We start from the raw sequence: 23,820 nt of genomic DNA, 5'->3' as shown, positions 1-23,820 counted from the left end.
TGGCCCAAACAATGCAAATTCAATGGACATGGGTGTTTTGAATTTATTCCCCCCCCCCCATATTAAATCAACTTAAGAAGATAATTAGGTGGTAGAGGAAGGGAGCTGGGAATCAGTTGGTGTGGCCAAGGAGCAGGAAGATGGGATAGGAAGAGAAAAGTTGGCAGGATGATGAAATAATGTACGATTCAACCAGTGACAGCCCTGCTAGTCCTACACCCACCTCCCTTTTTGTTTCCAAATCTTTTCTAAGAAAAGCAGTTTCTAGGATGAGTCACTTTACTTAGTCTAGCATTCTGTTACTACGGTATCGGCAACAGATGCCTCAGGAAGCCTAAGCAGAGTATGGATGCAAGCAACCCCTTCCTTCCTTCCTTCCTTCCTTCCTTCCTTCCTTCCATCCATCCATCCATCCATCCATCTGTATCTTGAAGGTATGTACTGAGCACAAAAATTCCATTTAGCTGTCACAGCTGCTAGCTGTGGGTTACACTGATTCTCCATGAACTTGTCTAACTCGTTTCTAACATTTATTCTTAGTCCCCACCACTTTGTAGTGAATTCCACAAGTTAGTTGTGTACTCCAAAGTTAATCATACTGTATAGTTTCCATTCTAGATTTGACTGTGTATTAGAGCCAAGCTGTTATTTTTTACATCCATATATAACAAACATCAGAAAATTCTCAGAATTTTAAATATTGCCCTTTTTAATGATGTAGACCACTTTGCATCCTTTTTAAGAGAAAGGCAAGATAAAAATATTTTGAATGTATAAATTAAATAAATAAGACCCAAAGAATGAGTAAAAGTTTAAAAAAAAGGTTCTTTGTTTTGGTAACCCCAGTCCAAATAAAACCCGTACTTTGTGTAAAACTTTTACTTGGCGATGTGGGGAGGTTGCAGAGTGACTGGCAGGCATATTGTCTAACATCTTCAGCCCCCCATCTTGATCTTTGATTTTAATTAAGAAGCCTGCCCATGATTTTTTGAACTTTTAAAGTCTTTCTGTACCACCCACAGCAGTGTTTAGCTTCATGGAGACCTGTGCAGATTCGAAAGCTAGATAATAGTTTAAATTTGTTAGTGGTCTAATAAAGGAATCACCCACTTGTGCCTTTGAGTTGTGTACAAAGTGTGTGTGTGTGTGTGTGTGTGTGTGTGTGTGAGAGAGAGAGAGAGAGAGAGAGAGAGAGAGAGAGATAGATCTTTAAGGTCTACAAGCATACCTTTTTGAGCAGTTGCAGTGGTAACAATCAGTCACCCAAAGGACTAAGTGACCCTTGGGGACCCTTTCAGCTCTACAGTTCTACCCAAAATCCTTGTTTGATTCTTATTATTTGGTTATTTAATTCTTATTTTCAGTTCTTCTTTGTGAAACTAGAGGAAAAGCCAGGTCCATATTTCATCTCTAAGGGGACAGAATTTATAAAGAAAAGTTAGAAACGAGGTTGAGAAAATTATTGGCCTTATGACTATGTCTTGCAGCAACTTGTCATGGAGCCCACCATGAGGTGACTCTGGATTTAATATTGTGTAATACTCAGGACCTGGTTAGGGACATGCATGTCACTGAGCCGCTAAGGAATAGTGACCATGTTGTAATCTCTTTCATCATGCATGTTGGGGGGAGAGTGTCAAGCAAATCTACCACAAAAACCCTTGGTTTCCGAAGGGCGGACTTCCCTGAGATGAGGAAACAAGTTAGAAAGAAATGTTTTAAACAGGCTCCATGCACTCTGGAAAGATTGGGTTCTTGTTACCTTCCCTTTCAGTCTTTCCCAAGTGCATGGAGCCTGTTTAAAACGATGGTAGTAGAGGCCCAGTGGAAATGTATACCACAAAGAAAAAAAGGCTCAACTAAGTTCAAAAGGGTACTGGCATGGTTAATAAGCATAGTTAGAGATGCTTTAAATGGCAAGGAAGGGTCCTTCCATAAATGGAAATCCATCCAAATGAGGAAAATAAAAAGGAACACAAACTCTGGCAAAAGAAATGTAAGAAGATGATACGGAAGGCAAAGAAGGACTTTGAGGAATGTATGGCCAGCAATATAAAAGGGAATAATAAAAGCTTATTTAAATACATTAGAAGCAGGAAACCTGCCAGAGAAGCAGCTGCCCCTCTAGATGGTGCAGAGAAATTAAATGAATTCTTCACATCTGCCTTCACAACAGAACACCTTGGGCAGATTCCGCTGCCCGAACAGCCCCTCCTGACTAATGAATTAAATCAGATGCAGGTTAAAAGAGAGGATGTTTTAGACCTAATTGATACATTGAAGATCAATAAGTCATCAGGCCCAGATGCCATCCACCCAAGAGTTATTAAGAAACTGAGGAATGAAGTTGCTGATCTCTTAACTAAAATGTACAACTTGTCCCTTAAAATGGCCACAGTGCCAGAGGACTAAAGGATAGTACACATCACACCCATCTTTAAAAAGGGAAGGTGAGGGGACCCAGGAAACTATAGGCCAGTTAGCCTAACATCTGTTCCAGGGAAGATGGTGGAAAGCCTCATCCAAGATAAAATCTTAAAAAACATAGAAGAACAAGCCTTGCTGAGGGAAATCAGCATGGTTTCTGTAAGGGTAAGTCTTGCCTCACAAACCTTTTAGAATTCTTTGAAAAGGTCAACAGGCATGTGAATGTAGACAGATCAGTGGATATTGTCTATCTGGTTTTTCAGAAGGCATTTGATGTGATTCCTCACCAAAGGCTGCTGAGAAAACTCCAGAGTCAGGGGATAAAAGGGCAGGTCCTGTAATGGAGTGAGAATTGGTTGAGAACCAGGAAACAGAGAATAGGTGTCAATGGGCAATTTTCACAATGGAGAGAAGTGAAGAGCAGTGTGCGCCAGGGATCTGTCCTGGGAGCGGTGCTTTTCAACCTGTTCAGAAATGACCTGGAGACAGGGATAAGCAGTGAGATGACCAAGTTTGCAGATGACACGGAACTTTTCTGGGTGGTGAAGACCAGAAGGGATTGAGAAGAGCTCCAGAAGGATCTCTCCAAACTGGGAGAAGGGGCGGCAAAATGGCAAATGTGTTTCAATATAAGAAAATGTAAAGTAATGCACATTGGGGCAAAAAAAAATCAAAATTTTATTTATCAGCTAATGGGTTCTGAGCTGTTCATGACGGATCAGGAAAGAGATCTTGCTGTGCTGGTGGACAGCTCAATGAAAGTGTCAACCCAGTGTGTGGCGGCAGTGAAGAAAGCCAATTCCATGCTCGGTATCATTAAAAAGGAGATTGAAAATACAACCGTCAACATTATAATGCCATTGTACAAAATGATGGTAAGGCCGCACCTGGAGTATTGTGTATAGTTCTGGTTGCCGCACCTCAGAAAAGTCATAGTGGATCTGGAAAAGGTGCAGAAGAGAGCAACTAAAAAGATGACTCAACTGGGGCATCTCCCTTATGAGGAAAGACGACAGCGTTTGGGGCTCTTTAGAGAAGAGGCACCTGAGGGGGGACATGATTGAGACATATAAAATTATGCAGGGATGGATAAAGTGGATAGAGAGAAGCTCTTTTCCCTCTCATGCAATACTAGAACCAGGGGACATCCACTCCAATTGAGTGTTGGGAGAGTGAGAACAAGCAAAAGAAAATACAGTATTTCTTCGCCAAGCGTGTTGTTAGTCTGTGGATCTCCTTGGCAGAGGACATGATGATGGCATCTAGCCTTGATACCTTTAAAAGGGGATTGGACAGATTCCTGGAGGAAAAGTCCATCGCAGGTTACAAGTCATTCTGGGGATATATAATCTCCAGGCTTAAAAGGAAGGTACCTCTAAATGCCAGATACCGGAGAGGGGTATCAGGAGACAGGTATCTAGTTGTCTCATGTGCTCCCAGAGGCATCTGGTGGGGCCACTGTGAGATACAGGAAGATGGACTAGATGGGCCCTTGGCCTGATCCAGCAGGGCTCTTCTTATATTTTTATATTGATATTGATATATCTCAGCAGTTCAAAAGTATGAGTTCCTCTGCATCTAACATGTAAAATGTAGTTAAGTGCTGAATATGCTTCAGTTCTTAGATTCTTCACCTCTAAATAGGCCCTTTTACTTCAATGTGACTAATACAGAATATGTTATATTGTGATATAAAATTAGAAGCCAGTTTTCATCAAAGTATTAAGAAGAAAACAGGATTCAATTTAGAATAGCCAGTCCTTGGTTTGATAAAGGGAATTCTACCACAGTTTTTGGCTGCCATGGCTGCCATCTGTTCACATTTAATCAGAGACTTTGCATCTTGTTGATGTTAAGTTGGTTTGTATGCTGATTGGGATGGCAAATCATCTGTTGTGTGATCCAGCTGTCTGCTTTGCAAACCACCTAGCTGAAATTGACCAGCTTTGGGGGCACCCCATCAGCCATACCAGTGACTGAACAAAATTGCAGAAATCATAGGACAGTTAACAAAGGGCTGGGGGCATGATTGAATATCACAGCAGCACCTCTATAAATAACACGTGGCTGGCTAGGGTGAGCAGCTGTTTCCACCAACTGCAACATAAAGTGCCAATGATAGCATTAAAAAGTAGTGGCAGTGATTTTTCTATTTAGAATGTTATCTTTTAAAAGAAGAGACGCATTTTCCACCTGGAATTTTTCAGAGACCTTTCATATAAACAAAGCTAGTTCTCTTTTTTCATGAGCCAGCATGAATGTTTCTCAGCTTCAAAAGATGTATTTGCAAAAGCAGAATCAAGATTATCATTTCGTTTAGTTGTTTAGTCGTGTCCGACTCTTCGTGACCCCATGGACCAGAGCACGACAGGCCCTCCTATCTTCCACTGCCTCCCGGAGTTGTGTCAATTTCATGTTGGTTGCTTCGCAGACACTGTCCAGCCATCTCATCCTCTATCGTCCCCTTCTCCTCTTGCTGTCACACTTTCCTAACATCAAGGTCTTTTCCAAGGAGTCTTTTCTTCTCATGAGATGGCCAAAGTACTGGAGCCTCAGCTTCAGGATCTGTCCTTCCAGTGAACACTCAGGGTTGATTTCCTTCAGAATTGATAGGTTTGTTCTCCTTGCAGTCCAGGGGACTCTCCAGAGCCTCCTCCAGCACCACAATTCAAAGGCATCAATTCTTTGGCGGTCTGCTTTCTTTATGGTCCAGCTCTCACTTCCATACATCACTACAGGAAAAACCATAGCTTTGACTATTCGGACTTTTGTTGGCAAGGTAATGTCTCTGCTTTTTAAGATGCTGTCAAGGTTTGTCATCGCTTTCCTCCCAAGAAGCAGGCGTCTTTTAATTTCGTGGCTGCTGTCTCCATCTGCAGGGATCATGGAGCCCAAGAAAGTAAAATCTGTCACTGCCTCCATATCTTCCCCTTCTATTTCCCACGAGGTGATGGGACCAGTGGCCCTGATCTTAGTTTTTTTGATGTTGAGTTTCAGGCCGTTTTTTGCACTCTCTTCTTTCACCCTCATTACAAGGTTCCTTAATTCCTCCTCACTTTCTGCGATCAGAATGGTATCATCTGCATATATGAGGTTGTTGACATTTTTTCCGGCAATCTTAATTCCGGCTTGGGATTCCTCCAGTCCAGCCTTCCGCATGATGTATTCTGCATAATAAGTTAAATAAGCCGGTCGACAATATACAGCCTTGTCGTACTCCTTTCCCAATTTTGAACCAATCAGTTGTTCCATATCCAGTTCTAACTTGTATAATCAAGATTATATAAATATCTTAAACAATATGCAATTTGCAAAGAGGTTTCTTTTATTTAAAACTGTCAAATAACAGTAGCTTTCTTTATACTTAGCGCCGTTTGTCTTGGGGCTTTATTATTTATATACCTACTTTGTACTTTGTTTTCCCTGTTTGGGCCTAAAAGTAAATATTTTTGGACAGCAATGGCAAAATAGTTTCAGTCACCAATCAGAGCTTTTTACTACATTTTAAACTAGAGATGGGAGCTTTGTATTTGTGTCCTGGGGGAGACGAATATGAAGCCCACCACCACAGGTGGTCAGTCTGATTGGACCCTCCACACTAAACCAGGCATCCACCTACCACTTGTGACGTGATGCACATGGCTGTCTCCCTTCATGTCACACCAATTATGGAAGTTTGTCATCCCCACCTCCCTGTGCTGCTGACTAATCCGGTGAGGGGGCGTGATGACAAGCTTCTCTGCTCAGCTGCTGATTGGTCAGCAGCACAGGGAGACGAGAAAGCCCCAGTTGGGCTACTTCTGCGATTGGTGCAGCCTGAAGGACGATGACCCTGTGCGCAACGCCCCAAGCAAAAAGTTGATGCTCGGTTGGTGGGGGAGGGTCCAACTGGACTGGCCACTTCTGGTGGCGAGTTTCGTATTTGTCTCCCGTGGGAGATGAATACGAAGCTTCCATTTCCATTTTAAACCATTAGGTTTCATAATTTGAATCATCTGAATTTCAATAGAGAAAACAAAATTTGTTGTTCATCTTTTTAAAATTTTATTTCAAAATATATATGGTGCTTTTCATTAAAAATATCTAAGGAACATAGTAGACACACCAACATGACTTCATAATCAATCACTATCCAATTCATTTCCATAACAAGACTTTGAGGTAAGTCTTGATCTTCCCATTCTGTAGGACAAAGCATGGAGGCTTCCCCAGAGCTACTTGCATAATTAGTGGTTAAATTCAATGCTTGATCTTCTAAATCCAATTCCATTTCATATACATTTTGTTGCATCCAGTAGATCCATATTCTTATTCTATATAGCAGATGGGCTGTGATATGTCTAAGGCCAGCTATTACACTCATGGGAGACACAAAATTCTAATGTAGCTCCGCCTAGCAGTCAGTATACTGTGTTAACTTTGCAGATGACATTTCTCCATCAGTATGTCCAGTTGTAATTATATCACTGGTCCTGATCCACTGCCGTAAAGAGAAGTCATGGTAAAATGTATAATATTTTTAGTTGTGCTGAGGGGTGCATTAATGTTAGCTAAATTTTATCCTGCTCAAGAAAGCAACAGCTACTTAAATTGTTTTTCTAATTTGAAAAATAGCATAGCTCTTTCTCTTATCTTAGATACACATAGAGAGGGAGGGAGAGAGAAGTTGACAGAAAAATATAATAGTCTATAGTGAGCTAGACAAACCTCTCATGGCAGAATTCCACAACATGGTTGCAGCAACTGACGGCTGTTTCATGCATCCATGCCATATTGCCCTCATATACGGCTGGGATGCACAAGGAACTTCATTATATTGACGGACAAGAAGAGCATGTGTCAAGAGCTGACTGTTTTGGTGTCCTAACCTGTGATTATTTAGGTTACATATTACTGAAAATGGACAACATCTTGAGTTGAGACCAAAAACACTATCAAGGTGGCTTAATTACACATATTGCTAGTCTATCTTTAAAGTACATAGCTGGATTATTATAATTACTGAAGGGTCATATTCAACAGTATAAATACAATGGCCGGAATCCATTTGGTGTTAAGGTATGCCACAGATCTCTGGCGATGTCATCAGCCACGCTGTAGCATTTTGGGAAATTAGCCATTTCCCATCCCCGCTCTCCACCAAGTGCCAATGATCCCTAGAGATCCCCTTCATCTTAGGAAGCCTTTGGGAACCATGGAAAGGCGTAGGGAATTATTTTAAGCTGGAAAATCGCCACTGCTGGCCCCAGTGGCAAGAATTTTCTGACTTTAAATCATTCCCTACCTCTTTATGTGTTTCTTGAAGACTTTCTAGCATGAAGGACCCCTATGACCATAGCATGGATATCACTAGGGGTCTGTAGTGTAACTTATGGCAGCCGGATTCCACCCAATATTAGATGATGGAGTTGTGTTGCTGTCATTAGCACTGGAGCTTGGTATCTTAACTGAGAAGTGTATCAGAGAACAATTGATATGCTACACTCAAGAAACTTGACCAAAGGTATGTACGAACCAATTCCAATTGCACAAAGACCATGCGCCACCACCTACTAGGGCAGTGGTTCTTAACCTTTTTGAAAGAAACGCCCCCTTGAGCCATTGAGGAAGTTATCATTGCCCCCCTCCCCACAGTGATGATATCTTATTTATTTATTTATTTATTTATTTATTTATTTATTCATTCATTCATTCATTCATTCATTCATTCATTCATTCATTCATTTAAGACACTTAAATCCAATGACGCCTGAAAACAAAATTCAATTCCAAGAAAATGAAATGCCCCCAAAAGTAATTGCAAGCGAATTTTAAGACGCAAAAAGAAATATAAAAAGGGCATAAAAACAAACCGCAATGCAGGAACTAAAAAATTCAAGACAAAAACTCTGAAACTAAATTAAGACTGGAGGAAAATATATATTCATGCACATTGTAAAAAGGCTGCAGCCCATCTTCACAGGTTTGGCTTGCTCCAGCGCCCCCTTACTGCCCCCTTCTGCTCCAGCGCCCCCACGCTGCCCCTTTTCGTTCTACCGCCCCCCTGAAAAATGAAATCGCCCCTTGGGGGGCATTATCGCCCACGTTAAGAACCACTGTACTAGGGCTTCCCTTTCCTCTCGCCATGTGTGCTCAGTACAAGCATAGGAACCTGAAGTTACATTTGGAAACATTTTGAAGTGGTGGTTGTACATTAGGACCATCTAATACTCCTCAAAGTACACACAGGATAGTGCTTTGTAATTCAAGATGGGATATTCATATTTGTCTCCACAGGTGGCTGGGCCCTCTGGATCCACTCTCCAGAACCAGCTGGTCCACTAACTGCTTGTAGTGGTGTGCACACAACAGTCATAGTTTGCACTACACCGATCACAGAAGTAGCCTGACTGGCACTTCCCCACCCCCATGCACTGCTGACCACTCAGCAGCTAAGCGGGGAGACTCATCATCCCACCTCAGCAGAGGGGTCAGCAGTACAGGAAGGTGGGGAAGTGGCTGCTTCCACGATTGGCACAGCACGAATGACAACAGCCACATGCCATGAGCGATAAGTGGACCAGCCAGTTCTGGGGGTTAGGGTCCAAAGGCCTGGTCCCCTGTGGTGGTGACATTTGTATTTGTCTCCTCCAAGAGACAAAGAGAAATATCCCATTTCTGTTTGTAATACATAGGCCTAAATCTAGTTGCTAGTCACAAATAGAGTAAACCCAATGAATCAGTGAGGTTTACCTAGGTGTTGATTTACTGCTCAGTAGTTAATCAATACATCTACTCAAGGGACTAGAAATTGGATTTAGGTTATTACAGCTTAACTAGATTTCTCTTTGTTGCTGTGAATGGTTAAAGGAGTGCAGTCAATTTTAAAAGGCTGCAGCAGCAATGCTAGATCTAATACAGAAAACTTTGGGGATGTATACACTACAAATGTGTATGGGTTGTGTGTACTATATATTTAACTCTCATGGCTTCCTCAAAGACCAATAAGAGTTAATAGTTTGATAAAGTCTTGGGAATTCTCTTTTAAAGTTCTTTGGCACCTTCACTCCGCCTCTCCTTGCACTGCAATTCCAAAGCTTCCGAGTGTGTACATCTCTGTGGTCATCAGTTCATTAAAAAGGCATGAACTGAGAGGGGTGTTGCTTTTAGGTATCAGGAACAATAACTGTTATTACCTTTCCCCTCAAAATATTGTTCACCTTCTGCTACTGTTGTGTATGTTTTTGGGCAGTGACCAAAATGAAAAGGTTCATTTTTCATCTCTGTGGAAAGCCCCTTATTTGGCAGTGCACTTTGCCAAGCTCAACTCTGTGTGTGTGTGTGTGTCTGTCTGTCTGTTCTAGCTGGTTTTCACTGTCAACTATTTATATGCTGTCAGGTTTTAACCACCAACAATCCCACTAGCGAATTCCATGCCTTCCAGGCAGTTAAGTTCTAATGCCTGACAATGTTTTTGTATCTTGGGATTTGTCTTGTAAGAATGCATGTTAATCTAATGGATAGCAGACTGTTTTCACCGCCTTATTCAGAAAACATACAATTTTTGCCAGACATGCTGTTTTACTTTTTAAAGTATGGCCGTACTCGATAGGTAGAATGTCTTGCCACGACTGCTGCCACTAAAGTAAGATGCCTGGCAGCCTTTGGCAGAGTACTGTGCATGGCTGAGATATTTGTGGCATTTATTACCCTCACTAGACATACACCCCATACATAAATGCACCAGTATTTCACCTTATGTCCTGGGAATTCATCATTCTTCTCTGTTTGCAGTCTGTTTTCCAGTGAAGGTGCACTCTGTACTGAGCATGTCTATTTATATCTCAGCAGTCTGTTCTTGCCTAGGCAGAAGAACACTGGCAAGCCAGTCTGCTTAAAATCTACTAATGAGATTGGCCATTTTCTTTTCGTTTTTCAACTCTGTTTAGCAACAGCTCACTGAATGAAACAGATAAAAAACAGAAGCCTACTAAAACAGTGATCAGTAAAACAGCAAATAAAGACAAAACAGCACAAGTTGTTTTATTTTTTTACTTCGTAGGGATGCAGAATACTTATTAATAGAAACTAGTGCCCAACTATGGTATATTTTGCTATTCATTGCCAGCAGAAGCCAAGGAAGAGAGCTCTAGTGGAAGTGTGTCATTGAATCCTGGCCAGTATCTTTTAATACTAAAAAACAAGGGACTTTAATCTTGGGTAAAACTACTAAAATTTCTGTGCATTTTCATTTATGCCAGCACCCTATATTCACTTTCAGTGCCATGTCTGAACCTTGGAATATGTCAAGTAAGAATAAAATACCCCCAAGCAGAGTATATTTCCATTACTGCTAAGCAACAACAGCCATTACATAGCTAGAATAAGGGTGATTTTTTTAAAAAGCAGCTTTACTCATGGATACCCCCACCCTGCAACAATTAAGTGCTCAAGCTTTTGGCTGCTATTGGCTTTAATATATCACATCCCTGCTCCAGTTCTATGTCCTGCTGCCACTCTTGCTCTCAATTTCCATCAGTACCAAAATATCTTTGTAGGTGAGAGGGCTCCCTTGCTTCAACCTACTGTACATAACTGCATTCTAGGTATCAAGACCCATAGCAATGGAATGATCAGTACTGATGAAAGAACTGCTGGGATCCTTTTCAGGTACATCTGTACCTGTTTTACCACCAGTTATCAAGCCAGCTTTCTAGTTCCAAGATCCCCACAATAACAAGACTGCCAGTTTCAAATAATATACCTGGATTGCTGTATCCCTCTGCTCAGCATTGACATCCAACATTAACAATTACTTGGCCACCCACTGTCTGCTGCCAGGAGGAACAGGAAATGGGCTGGCTACTTTCCATGCAAATAGGAACTTCTGTTTTTGAGATTCACCAGTGATTGCATGAGGGAAAGCATTAGTGAGGGGCCAGGCAGGAAATGGGTTAAGTCACAAAAGGGTTAAGAAAAGTAAAAAAGTTTAGCTTGTCCCTACTGCGCATGCTCTGCCCGCCAAAGCCTCAGTTCCATTTTTCCCCTGAGTGATTTGGAACCTCTCACATCGAGCTTGCTATTTTATCTGTTTTTGGACTGATTTTTACGGTATCCGACTCGTAATTTCCCTGACTACTCTGCCCTCTGTTGCCCCAACATCGGATCATGTTCTTGGATTTTTTCCTGTAGCTTTTTTCCGCCTAACTTGGTTGCCTTGGACTTTCCCGTTTTTCCTGCCTTTTACCTCGCCTCACGAAGATTTTAAGTCAGGCGATTCCATCTTGTGCCAGCTTATGTCACACTCTGGACCCTTCAGCCGGTGCGTTGTTTGCTCTAGGAAGCTTCCTTTTCATGACGGACATGATCACTATCTTTTTTGTTTAGGGGAGTCCCACCTAACCCAATCCTATAAGCATTGTAAAGGTTTAACTAAAGCTGTTCTAAAAGCAAGACAACAAAGACTTAAATGTCACATTTGGGACTCTACTCTTTCCTCATCCAAACCGTTAGAAATGGAAAATTTCTTCCCCTGCTGCAACCACTCATTCAGAAACCCGCAGTGTCTCATCTCTATCTTCGATGAGTAAGGCTTTGGATAAACCACCTAAAAAGTCTGTCGCTGTAAAGAAACCCTCTTCGATGAAGACAACCACAGCTTCCTCTTCCAAACCTGTGAAGCAAACAAAAACGAAGGCTGCTGTTAAATCCAAAGACCATCATAAGCAGTTGCCGCCAGTCTCTGCTTCTTTGTCTTCCCCAATTTTAGAGGACTCCTCTAGGAACCGAGAGTCTTTGTCGGAGGCAGCCCCATCGCTCCCTCCTAGACAAGTCGAGCCAATTCCACCTGAAGGCATCTCTTCTCCAACGCCTAGCCAGCTTGTGAGTGCCACTGCAGGCTTGGTTTCTGCCCCTCATAGCCCTGTATCAACCAGGCGGGCGTCATTGGCTCCATCTGTTCTTCTGTCATTTCGAGACCGGATTCTCCACCTCGAAAGCGTCCAACCAAAACTAAGCATGTTTCCCCAGATCGACGTTGATCCCCTTGCTGTGAGGTGGTAGTACTCCCTCGGTCTTCTCAACGTCGACACAGGGATAGATTGGATGACTCCGACCAATACGAACCAAGGCCCAAGAAGCATCAACGTCGAAGGGATTACTCTTCCTCAGACACTTCCTTGACGTTGAGCGATAGACATAGACGGAAGAAGAGAGTGAAATATGTATACACTTCATCCTCTTCTTCTTCTCCAACGACGTCTCCCCCCAGACATCGACGTTGGAAACACATCAACGCCGACAAGAGAAAAGACTTCACCAGAGCTTCAAGAAGTGTACTACTGAGTCTGTTCCTTCCTTTATGGCATCGACCATCGTACGATCTTCTCAGCAGACAGCTTCGTCCTCCCACGATGTCGACAAATATTCCCACAAGAGACCTCAACACACTTCAACTTCAGACCAAGAGGACATATTTTCAGCTGACTCTTCTGCTCCTGAGAACGATGCCCCTCAGGAGCCATGTCAAGACAATTTACCAGAAGGAGAAGTAGTTGAATCCAATGCGGCCCACAAAGATGCTTCCTCTCCTTCTGAAGATTTTTCATCCTATGCCCAGATGCTTTCCAGACTGGCTAAGACACTAAAGATGTACATTGAACAACCTACTTCACTTACAGAAGATCTCATATTCGGGAACATAAACCAAGAAAGATCCCCACCACTTAGCCTGACATTTATTCCAGCTCTAATGGATATTATCAGGGACACTGGGAACCAGCCATCTACTTCAACTCCCATGCACAGAGAATTTGTATCGCATCCATGGGAATGACACCACTTTTCTGCTCAAACACACTATCCCCAACTTGCTGATAGTGGAAACAAGTGGCACAAGACTAATGGGGAAATCCCATGTAACTCCAACAAACAGGGAAGGCAGAAAATTAGAAGTACTTGGAAGGAAAATTTATTCACTCATCTCTTTCCTCCTACGTGTCACTAATTACCAGACAGCCTTGGGGGCTTACCAAAAACAACATGTCTCTGAATTTTGCCAGCACTTAAAATGACTCGAATAAAGATATTCGACAAGGTTTCTTGAATACATATGAAGAAGCCCAGACAGTTTCAAAACACCAGAAGTTATCTACCAGGCATGCAGCTGAAGCTGCATCCAAGGTCCTAATGTCAGCTGTTACCCTAAGGAGACATGCATGGCTCAGGGCAGCTAACATTATGGAAGATGTTAAGACACAGGTAGAAAACTTACCTTTTGACGTCATTGGTCTCTTCAATGAGAAAACCGATGGAAACCTGGAAGAGCTGCACAAAATGAAGAAAACAGCCAAGTCTTATTCCATCCAACCTCAGACTAAATACAATAAATACCAATGGCACAAACCGTATACACAATACTCTCAGCCTACACAACAATACAAGTCCTTCAAGAATTACCTCAACACAGATCATCACAAGCCTCCTCTTCAACCTCTGACTATCATCCTTAGTCAACTCAGCATACACAGTCTTACAAGCCACCTAGTCCAAACAGTACCTTTGACTCCATCATCACACCATTCGGACAGCATCTCACGACAAGATTACAACCCTTCCTTCAAAATTGGATGATCATCACAAAAGATTCTTGGGTCTTAAAAATTATACAATTCGGCTACCAGCTGGAATTTATAGAATATCCTCCTCTAGGGCAGGTAAAGCATACATCTTTCGATTCTGCTCTAAAAGAAGAGGTTCTATCTCTTCTAAAGAAAAATGCTATTCGAAAATTTCCCACAGAAGACATAAAGAATGGGTTCTACTCCTGTTACTTCACCGTACCAAAAAAGGGTGGAGGAATCAAACCCATTCTGGACTTAAGAACACTAAACACTTACTTCCATCCAAGACACTTCTGAATGGTGACTCTGGACTCCATAATTCACCTGCTGAAGAAAAAGAGCTGGTTTGTAGTCATAGATCTAAAGGATGCTTATTTTCACGTGACCATCCATCCCAATCACTGCAAATACCTTCGGTTCATCTTTCAGGACAACATTTACCAGTACCTAGCCCTTCCATTCGGGCTTTCGACAGCTCCAAGGACATTTACAAAGTGCATGGCACCGGTAGCTGCTTACTTACATCTACACAGAATCCAAGTCTATGCTTACATAGACGATTGGCTTGTAGTTTCTCCGTCGAGACACCAGGCTCCGAAAGACACAAAATTCATACTTCATGTTCTGAGAAATCTTGGGCTGTCAATCAATTTCAAGAAGTCATACCTCACTCCATCACAAATAGTGGATTACATTGGTGCTCGGTTGGATGCCACTAAGGGTCGAATTTTCCTACCCACAGAAAGGATAATGAAAATACAGAAAGCTGTCCAAAAATTCTGACCCAGAGCACTTGTCTCTGTGAAACATGCACAGCACCTGTTAGGTCTCATGGCATCCACGATTCCAGCGCTGGCACATGCCCACCTGAAAATGAGGTCTCTCTAATATTGGTTCTTGACCCTCTTCAATCCCATGAAGGATCATCAAGAAAAATGTCTTCGTGTGTCAGCAGAACTGGCTCAGCAGCTCCAGTGGTGGAACCTCTCCCCCCATTTACTAGTAGGACACCCCTTCCAACCTCTTCAACTAACAGTACAAGTGACAACGGATGCAAGCCCAACAGGTTGGGGGGCGCATTGTGGACAACACTGAGTACATGCCCTACGGTCCCCTCAAGAACGAAATCTCCACATCAGTCATCTGGAGATCATGGCAGTCCTGAAAGCATTCAAGGCCTTTCTCCCACTGATACAAGGTTGTGGTGTTCAAGTAGTCACAGACAACACCATGACCATGTATTATATCAACAAACAGGGAGGGACTCGCTCCGGATCACCCGTTCCTGACTGTGCATCTTTGAGAGTGGTGCTACCAGCACCACATTTTTCCAGTGGCGATACACATCTCCACAACAGACAATGTGTTGGCAGATGAGTTGAGCCAGATGACAGGCCAAACCCACGAGTGGGAGTTAAGCAACGGAGTTTTCAACTCACTGTGTCGCCAATGGGGAACTCCCATAGTGGACTTGTTTGCTACTCATCGCAACAAGAAATGCAATCTACATGCCTCGAGAGCTGGACATGGCAAGAACTCCCTTGGGGATGCATTCATGATACCTTGGACCTTCAACCTAGCATACTTGTTCCCACTGGTGCAAAGAATTCTAATAAGGATCCACCAGATGAGGGTGGAAGCGATACTCATTGCTCCCTACTGGCCTCGCCAGTCTTTGTTTGCCATACTTCTAGCGATGGCCTCCGACTTCACCAAGCTACCTCTCCTGCCAGATCTCCTTACACAGGATGTGGCAAAGTCTACCATCCAGATACAGAGACCATGCACCTGACAGCGTGGAGGATCTCCCCGAGATCAAGGAGGTTCTAGATAAGGCTAGGAAGCCCTCCACCTCCCTCCTGTACAGCTACAAATGGAAGAGCTTTTTGAAGTTTGCTGAAACTAGGCACCTCGTGCCCGCCCCTGTCTCATTGTGTACTCTACTACAATACCTGCGATACTTGTTTGATCATAATCTGACAATTTCTACCATAAAGGTTTACATTGCTGCAATCATATCCTTTCAACCTCAAGAGTCAAGTTCATCCTGGCTGTTTTCTCACCCTACTCTGAAATCCTTTCTCAAGGGACTTTCTAACATAAGACCACCTGTTAAACCACCAGTTCCCCAGTGGTCCCTCCAACTAGTGATACATGCTGTCATGAGTCCACCCTTTGAACCCATGGCCATGTGCGACTTCCGTCTATTATCTTTTAAGAAATTGTTTTTGGTGGCTATTACATCAGCCAGAAGGGCAAGTGAACTCGCTGCTCTTAGATCTGATTAACCATTTTTGCAATTTTTAAAGGACAAAGTGGACTTGCACCGAGATATCTCTTTTTCTTCCTAAGGTAGTCACAGACTTTCATCTTAACCAATCTTTAATGCTACCTACCCTTTTTCCTAATCCTGTCACTGACACTGAGCGCATGCTCCATACCCTTGATGTGAGAAGAGCATTAGCATTTTATGTCTCTCGAACTAAGGAATTCCTATCCTCCAATAGACTGTTCTTGTGCTTCTATGGGCAAAAGAAGGGCTCGTCTGCATCTTCATCGACAATGGCTTGTCTCCACCATTTCATTGGCTTATGACCTTCAACATAAAACTCCACCTGAAGGCCTTTGGGCTCATTCTACCAGAGCCATGGCTTCATCTACAGCCCTGCTGCGTGGTATTGATGTGCCTGACATCTGCAGGACAGCCACTTGGTCTAATGTCTCGACTTTCATCACTCACTGTAGCCTAGACCTGAGAGCTAAAAGAGAGACAAGTTTTGGGAGAGCAGTACTGACATCCATCCTCCAGTGATGGCCCTCCTTCCGGTAAGTGAGCGTGCTAATCACCCTTTTGTGTGCATTCACAGAGACCACACTGAAGAAAGACAGGTTACTTACCTGTACCCATGGTTCTTCAAGTGGACCTCTGTGAATTCACACAATCCCACCCAGCCTCCCCACTATCCATCACTGATTAGGTCTGGCACATGCTCAGGCTATTGTGGCGGATAAATGCAACTGAGGCTTTGGCAGGCGGAGCATGCACAGTAGGGACAAGCTAAACTTTGGTACTTTTCTATTTAAAGCTCAAGAAGATTCCGAGAGGTCCAGCGCAGGCGCTGACTTAACACTTTTGTGTGAATTCACAGAGGTCCACTTGAAGAACCATGATTTCAGGTAACTAACCTGTCTTTCTCTGGTTTTGCATAACTGCGCTTCACACTCACATGTTTCCTCATGTGCTCCACTTCATGTACTGCCTTTCTATGTGGCATACACTGTAATTTGCTGTCACATCTAAACCAAGGAACTACACCTTGCACTTTCCTTCCATATTAGAATTGGAAATATAGTTTTAGCATGGTTTCCAGTTCTCGTTTGGAGGGTGAATGCACTGTGTGATTTGTAGGTTTGGATGTAGTAGAAGATTATTGTATTCAAGAGGAACTGAAGCAGCAAATTTAACAAGGAGCAGAGATTGCTTAAGTTTAAGCTTGCTTATAGGAACAGCTGAGCCGCCTCACTATCGATAGGATTCCTTGAACTTTTTTCGTTTTATCTTGTTTAAAATACAGTAATGGTTGCTTTGAGAAATATTTTCATTTCATTAAGCAGAATCTCTCTACCAACACACACACACACACACATCAGATGCAAATCACATAGTGCATGTTTTCACCTGGGAAAAACTGCAAGCTGTAATAGACTTATGGGATACAGCAAAGTATACATTTAATGAACAATGTGTCCCAGACGTAATAAATGCCAGCCTAGGCCTTGAGTGCCAAAGCAGGAATGAAGGTTTCCAGAAGAGAACAATTCAAGTTGATCCCATTGGTTTTCCTTCTCCATAGGCCTTTTATACATTGCCTGCTGAAGATCCTAAAATCCTCTCTAGGACTATTAAATAAGTAACCTGACTTTCAGAAGCTATTGAAATACATAAATGCTGTCAACATCAAAACACAATTTGATGTGAATGTCAATTGTCTTAGAAGCAACTGCCTTGGGAGATAAATCAAAGCACTTTTACACTTCACCCATTCCACTTCATTAAATCGGAGCCTATGCTGAATAGCAAGAGTTGTTCCCTGATTTCCCATTGTTTTCTCGCTTGATTTTTGCATTGAACTCCAATACTTTCAAATCTTTTTGTTTAAAAGTGTCAAATCACAATAATGTATATTGGTTTGACCAGGGATGGTTTTTAACTGGCTTTGAATTTTTTTAAAAAGCCATATGAAATCTATAGTGTTAAGGTGTATACTACATTGTAGTTGGTAAGGTAGCGCTGAAGAAGTTGTTTTGTTGTTGATAAAAAGCTTATATTTACATTTGAGATGCTGAGAATTAAATGGATGTTCTGGTTCAGTAGAGCTCTGATTTGGGTACATAATTTGCTTGAAACAGATTCTAATATTAATTTGATACTTTATCCATCAGTGTACTTGGAGCAGCATGCCACATTTTTATTATGAATTCCCATTTTGCTAGACAGGCATCTCTCTCAACCAAGTGCTCTATTTCCCTCTTGTCCTTCAGGTTTCCTGTCTCAGCTCGTCTATGACCGGCCACTGACAGAGTGCATCCGTGCTGGGCACTATGCTGCTAGTGTGATCATAAAGCGTTCTGGCTGCACCTTCCCAGAGAAACCTGACTTCCACTGATGCTGGGTGAGCCAAGGAATCACGAGGAGACACTGCCCACCCTTTCCTCCCTATCACTCTCCCCCAGTTGCCCTGCACTGAGACTTCTGTACTTCTGTTCACTTGTACCTATCACACATTTCTCTTGTGATGCCCTTTTCCTGTTTCCAGCCAACAGTGTCTTGCATGTCTTGAATTAGAGGCTGCCGGGCCTGATTCTGCTTGGCACTCTCTTTCCCTACCGTTTCTAGGAGCAGCACTATATGAAAACACCCACAAATGTTTAGCTATAGTGTAACACTTCTAGTGTATTCCTCTGATATATGCAGAACTGGCTGATGTTGCTCACCTCAGTCAAGTAAGAAATCATCAACAAGTTCAGTTGATGATAGACTGAATTAATTATACTGCACTGGTATATATAGGAAAAATATACTGTCTTTGCTCCCATGCATGCTACATTCACAGATGTCCCAGACTGCAACCCCCATCATCCCCAGTCTACATGATAATTGAGCTGTTGGAGATAACAGAAGCTTTAGTCCCAACAGATTGGATGTGCTCCATCTTTGGGAAAGCTGCTTTAGGTTATTTTGAAGTGTGCTCCTAATTGAGGGTGGGACCCTATTTCTAATTGTATATTGGATTAATACTTGGGGCCTTTCAGGCAGGATCTGGTTAATTTTATGATGTAAACAAAGCCCATATGATGATTCTCTCAAGTTGTGAATTTAAGGTTACATCTCAAAAGTGTATGTGTACGTGTGTGTATGTATGTATTTATGTATATGTATGCATATAAGTATTATACAAACGCACATATATACATATATATCTACATATATAGAAACATTGGTGTGAAAATGAAGTACAGAAATATTCATGCAGGCTGTCTCATCAAGATTTGCCAAAATAAAATCTTTTATTTCAACGCACAGTTTTAAGAAGATAATGTACTTCAAATAAATAAAACATTTTCTTTATTTGTACTACAGTATTCAAGAGTGACATTCTGATGATGTCATTCATTACTTTACTATGTAATTTGATACTGATAAATAAAGCAATTGTGATACAGGACTTCTTTGACTTTTCATTGGTATACCCAGCCTGTGCCAGAATAAATCCTTTTTTTCTTTTATAAAGACAGTCACATTTTTTATTTCTTCATTTTAATTCTGATTGTATTTCTGTGAAGGCTGATCATTTAGAAAGGAGGGACATGGTTATGCATTACTTATCAATAACCTTTCCACTGTGGAGATATCGGCGGATAAAGAGCGCCCAGCCAGGGCAGCTTAATCATATAAAACAATGCAAATCTAGAGATTGTCCCCACAGTATTAAAATAAAGATTGCAACAGCTTCATAATGAACTATATTTTGAAAAAAAAAAGGGTATCTTCTTCTAATGTCTGTCTCTCCTCACTCCCAGACAGCACAAAGTCTTAGAATAGCAGTATTATTCATTGGCAAAACCTAGTGGCATAATTAGGAGATTACATTTAAGAAGACTCTTGATTCTTTCAAATTTAAGGCATTATGTATATGAAAAGGTAGATAAAAAGTTTCAGCTAGTGTGCCATGTAATACATGATGAAGAATTTTAACTTGTCGCTATATCTCTATGTTAATTTATTCCCAAAGTCAAAAAAAGAAATTCAGAATTAGACATACATTCTCTAAATATTAAGCTGGAGTTAAATTATACCAGCCATTGTTTTATTTTAATGTCTTTTCTTTTTGATAGCTAATGTAATATTTGATGCAGTGGTAAACTGCACCCTTGGTGCAAAGCATAAATTTTGTCCATATCCGGGTAGATGATGCATTAAAAATGTTCTCCCCAAAAGAAACAGTGTATGCTTCCTGAAATACTTTGTCAAGTGCAGCAAAATGTTGTGACTTGTTCAGGCTGGTGCAGATTACATGAATCTGCATGGGTTCACCCTGACTTCTCAGAGGGATGGCAAGATATGTGATTTATTTAGCAATGTGTTGCTTTCTTAAGTAACTCTGCTTCTTCGTAGTGGTCTCTGTGAATGCACACAAATGGTTTATCCTTTGCCTGCGCTGGAACGTCCGGAAGATTCTAGAGCTTAAGAAAAAAAGAGTCAGTTAGCTCCCCCCCCGCGGGGTATATAAGCCCCGCCTCCTCCATCTTCCTTTCAATTCCTCTTTTTCCGCCATTCCTGTAGGACGTAGGAAGAGCAGAGCTATCAACCGTTAAGTACTATCGACTGTTAAGGTAGCTAGTTACCTTTTTCTCTTGTTTTATTATTTCCTTTATCTTACTTTAACGGTTATGCGACAGAACTTGCTGATTCTGACTTACTTCTTTTGTTCTGTCACGTTTCCCACCCCCTCGATCAACGATCCCCCTTTTTCTTTTTTGTTTATGGACCCTCGGGGCTTAAAGCAGTGTGTTGTCTGCTCCAAAAAAATCTCTTTATCAGACGGACACGATAAATGCCTGTTTTGTCTTGGAGAATCGCATCAAGATCAGTCTTGCTCTGCTTGCAAAGGTTTTTCAAAGCAAGCAGTTAAGCTGAGGCACCAAAGACTTCGAGCTTTCCTTTACGAAAAGACTCTGTCTCCAAACATGGAAAGCGCCTTCCTCATAGCACTGTTCCCTCCGCATGCTAAGGCTTCTAAACAGGACTCTTCGGCAGACCAACAACTGCTTACTGTCTCTGTGCTGGTTAAGGCTAAGGACACTTCCAAACCGCCAAAAGCCAAACCGCCTTCGCGCCCTGCAAAAAAGAAGGCTACCGATAAGCCTAAGAGAGCGAAGAAACCGGCTAAGTTGCCTGTTGTACCTCCTCCCACTCCTTCAATATTGCTCGAGGAGTCTTTGAGGGAAGCAATTGGACTCTCTGATACAGAGGAGCACGTTCCTTTAGCCCAGACGGCTCAGGAACATATGTGCATATTACCAAACTAGGGCCGATTTGAGGCTGAGCCAGACGCCAGCCAGACCGTTGCCCATTCAAGCCCTCGATACTCAGAGCGGGCTGATACCGAGTCTCCATCTGAACAGGAGTCTGATCATGAAACTCCTAGGAAGCGTACCACGAAGCGCAAAAATATCGCTCCGTACCAGCCTTGGGATGGAGGCGATGGGTACCGTCCCCAAGGACTACCACAGTTTGGCCACTCTTTTTATGCTCCATTCCAACCATGTCCGTACCCAGGCTACGCCTACCAGCCAGAGCCACAGGCACAAGTACCGTGGCACCATACCATGGCTTCCTCTATCCTGTGTCAGCCACATACTCAACAGGAATTTTCTACACCTCAAGCACCATCTCGTAAGAGGCAATTTCCCACAATACCTACAGCACTTTCCAAGCGTGTTAAGTACAGTGGAGGACATTCTTTGGTTCAAGCTATGACGCTCTACTCTGGTCCTGATGCCCATGATACCGTGCCCTTCTCCCAGTCTACCCATTCGGATGTGGAAATGGCACCAGAAGATGCAGTACCGAGGCGTTCTCCTTCGATCGCCTCGCAGTCGTCTAATCCATCTACGATGTCCACCGACTCTGACGCCCCTGACACTGCTGCCCAAGGCTCGTCATCTCAGCCCTCGTCAGAGGACTTTTCATCTTATGCACAGCTTATTATACGGATGGCGAAAACCCTACAGCTTGATGCACAGATCCCTCAACAAGAATGGGACCTTGTCTTCCATGATATGGAACAGGACAAAACCTCTCCTCCTAGCCTCAGTCTCATTCCTGCTCTGTTTGAGCTGGTAAAATCTTCTTGGGACAAACCTCCTACATTGGTACAGGTGCCACGCATGCTTGAGCACCACTATAAGACTCACGGTTCAGACTGACTTTTTGGCCAAGCATCCTTCACCCAATTCCATTGTGGTCGAAACTACTCAGTACAAATCCCATACCAGATCATCAGATACACCTTATCACAAAGCGCTCTTGGCCATGAAATTCACACTGTCCATTCTAAAGAAATTAGGACTAAAAATCAATGCAAAAAATTACAATCTCATACCTTCTCAAGGAGTCTCCTACATAGGAGCAACCTTGGACTCTGTTCACACAAAGGCCTTTCTCCCACCACAACGGATTCGAAAGATCAAAGCAGCCATGCGCAAGCTCAAGCCGTGTGCCATACTTACAGTGCACTACATCCAACATGTTCTAGGGCTCATGGCATCCACTACCATGGTGGTACCGTACGCCAGACTCGAACTCAGACCCCGCCGTCTTGGTTCATCACCCAGTTCAATCCCGTGACAGACCCGCAGTCCAAGAGGTTGAGAATCCCTCCTCAGGTCGTGCGGTGCCTCGCCTGGTGGTCCAGCTCCAATAACCTGTCACGGGGAAGACTGTTCCACTCTCCTCACCTGTCAATACAGGTTGTAACCGACACCAGCCCCTCAGGTTGGGGCGCGCATTGCCAGAACCTCCGTGCTCACGATCTTTGGACCCCAACCCAAAGGACCTTGCACATCAATCAGCTAGAACTGCTAGCCATCATGAAGGCTTTTCAATCCTTCCTTCCTTGCATCCAAGGCCATGCCGTGCAACTGGTAACGGACAATACCACAGTGATGCACTACGTCAACAGGCAGGGTGGAACGTGATCACCATGTCTCCTCCAGCTAACCATCAAGTTTTGGTGTCGCTCCCACGACGTTTTCCCACAGGTGATCCACATTGCTTCCAAGGACAATTCTCTGGCGGACCACCTGAGCAGACTCCCTACCAGGATGCACGAGTGGGCATTGAACCACACGGTCTTCTGCGATATCTGCGCACTATGGGGACAGCCCACCCTGGACCTTTTTGCATCCCACCGCAACACCAAGTGTGTCCGATACTGCTCCAGGGCGGGCATGGACGCCGCCTCCCTGGGAGATGCCTTTCTCATACCATGGTCGGGGGAACTAACGTACCTGTTTCCTCCAATACCGCTGCTTCTCAGGACTGTGACCAGGATAATGCGGTACAGTACAGATGCAAGCCTCATCGCCCCTTGGTGTCCGAGGCAACCGTGGTTCGCTCACCTATCAGACATAGCACAAGAAGTTTACCACCTTCCTCAGATACCATCCCTCCTATCGCAGAACAACGGGGCTCTCCTCCATCCCGATGTTTGGTCCCATCGCCTGACGG

At 43.0% G+C, this 23,820-nt stretch overlaps 1 protein-coding gene across 10 annotated transcripts in view; it reads left to right on the top strand.

The window, feature by feature from the left end:
- ADK (adenosine kinase) overlaps nt 1-19,753 on the top strand; it is a 375,585-nt gene extending 355,832 nt beyond the window's left edge. For 9 of the 10 annotated variants that reach the window (XM_072994991.2, XM_072994983.2, XM_072994986.2 and 6 more), the window contains one exon: nt 18,570-19,753. In XM_072994991.2, the coding sequence (XP_072851092.2) occupies nt 18,570-18,694 (125 nt within the window). In that variant the 3' untranslated portion in view covers nt 18,695-19,753. Of the gene's footprint in view, nt 1-10,687; nt 10,717-18,569 lie in introns of all 10 variants that reach the window. The other variant, XM_072994988.2, reaches the window with a different exon arrangement.
- The last annotated feature ends 4,067 nt before the right edge of the window (nt 19,754-23,820 follow it).

Source organism: Pogona vitticeps, chromosome 3, assembly GCF_051106095.1.
Source record: "Pogona vitticeps strain Pit_001003342236 chromosome 3, PviZW2.1, whole genome shotgun sequence".
Classification (NCBI taxonomy): Eukaryota; Metazoa; Chordata; class Lepidosauria; order Squamata; family Agamidae; genus Pogona; species Pogona vitticeps.
This window is presented reverse-complemented; position numbering and strand designations above follow the sequence as displayed.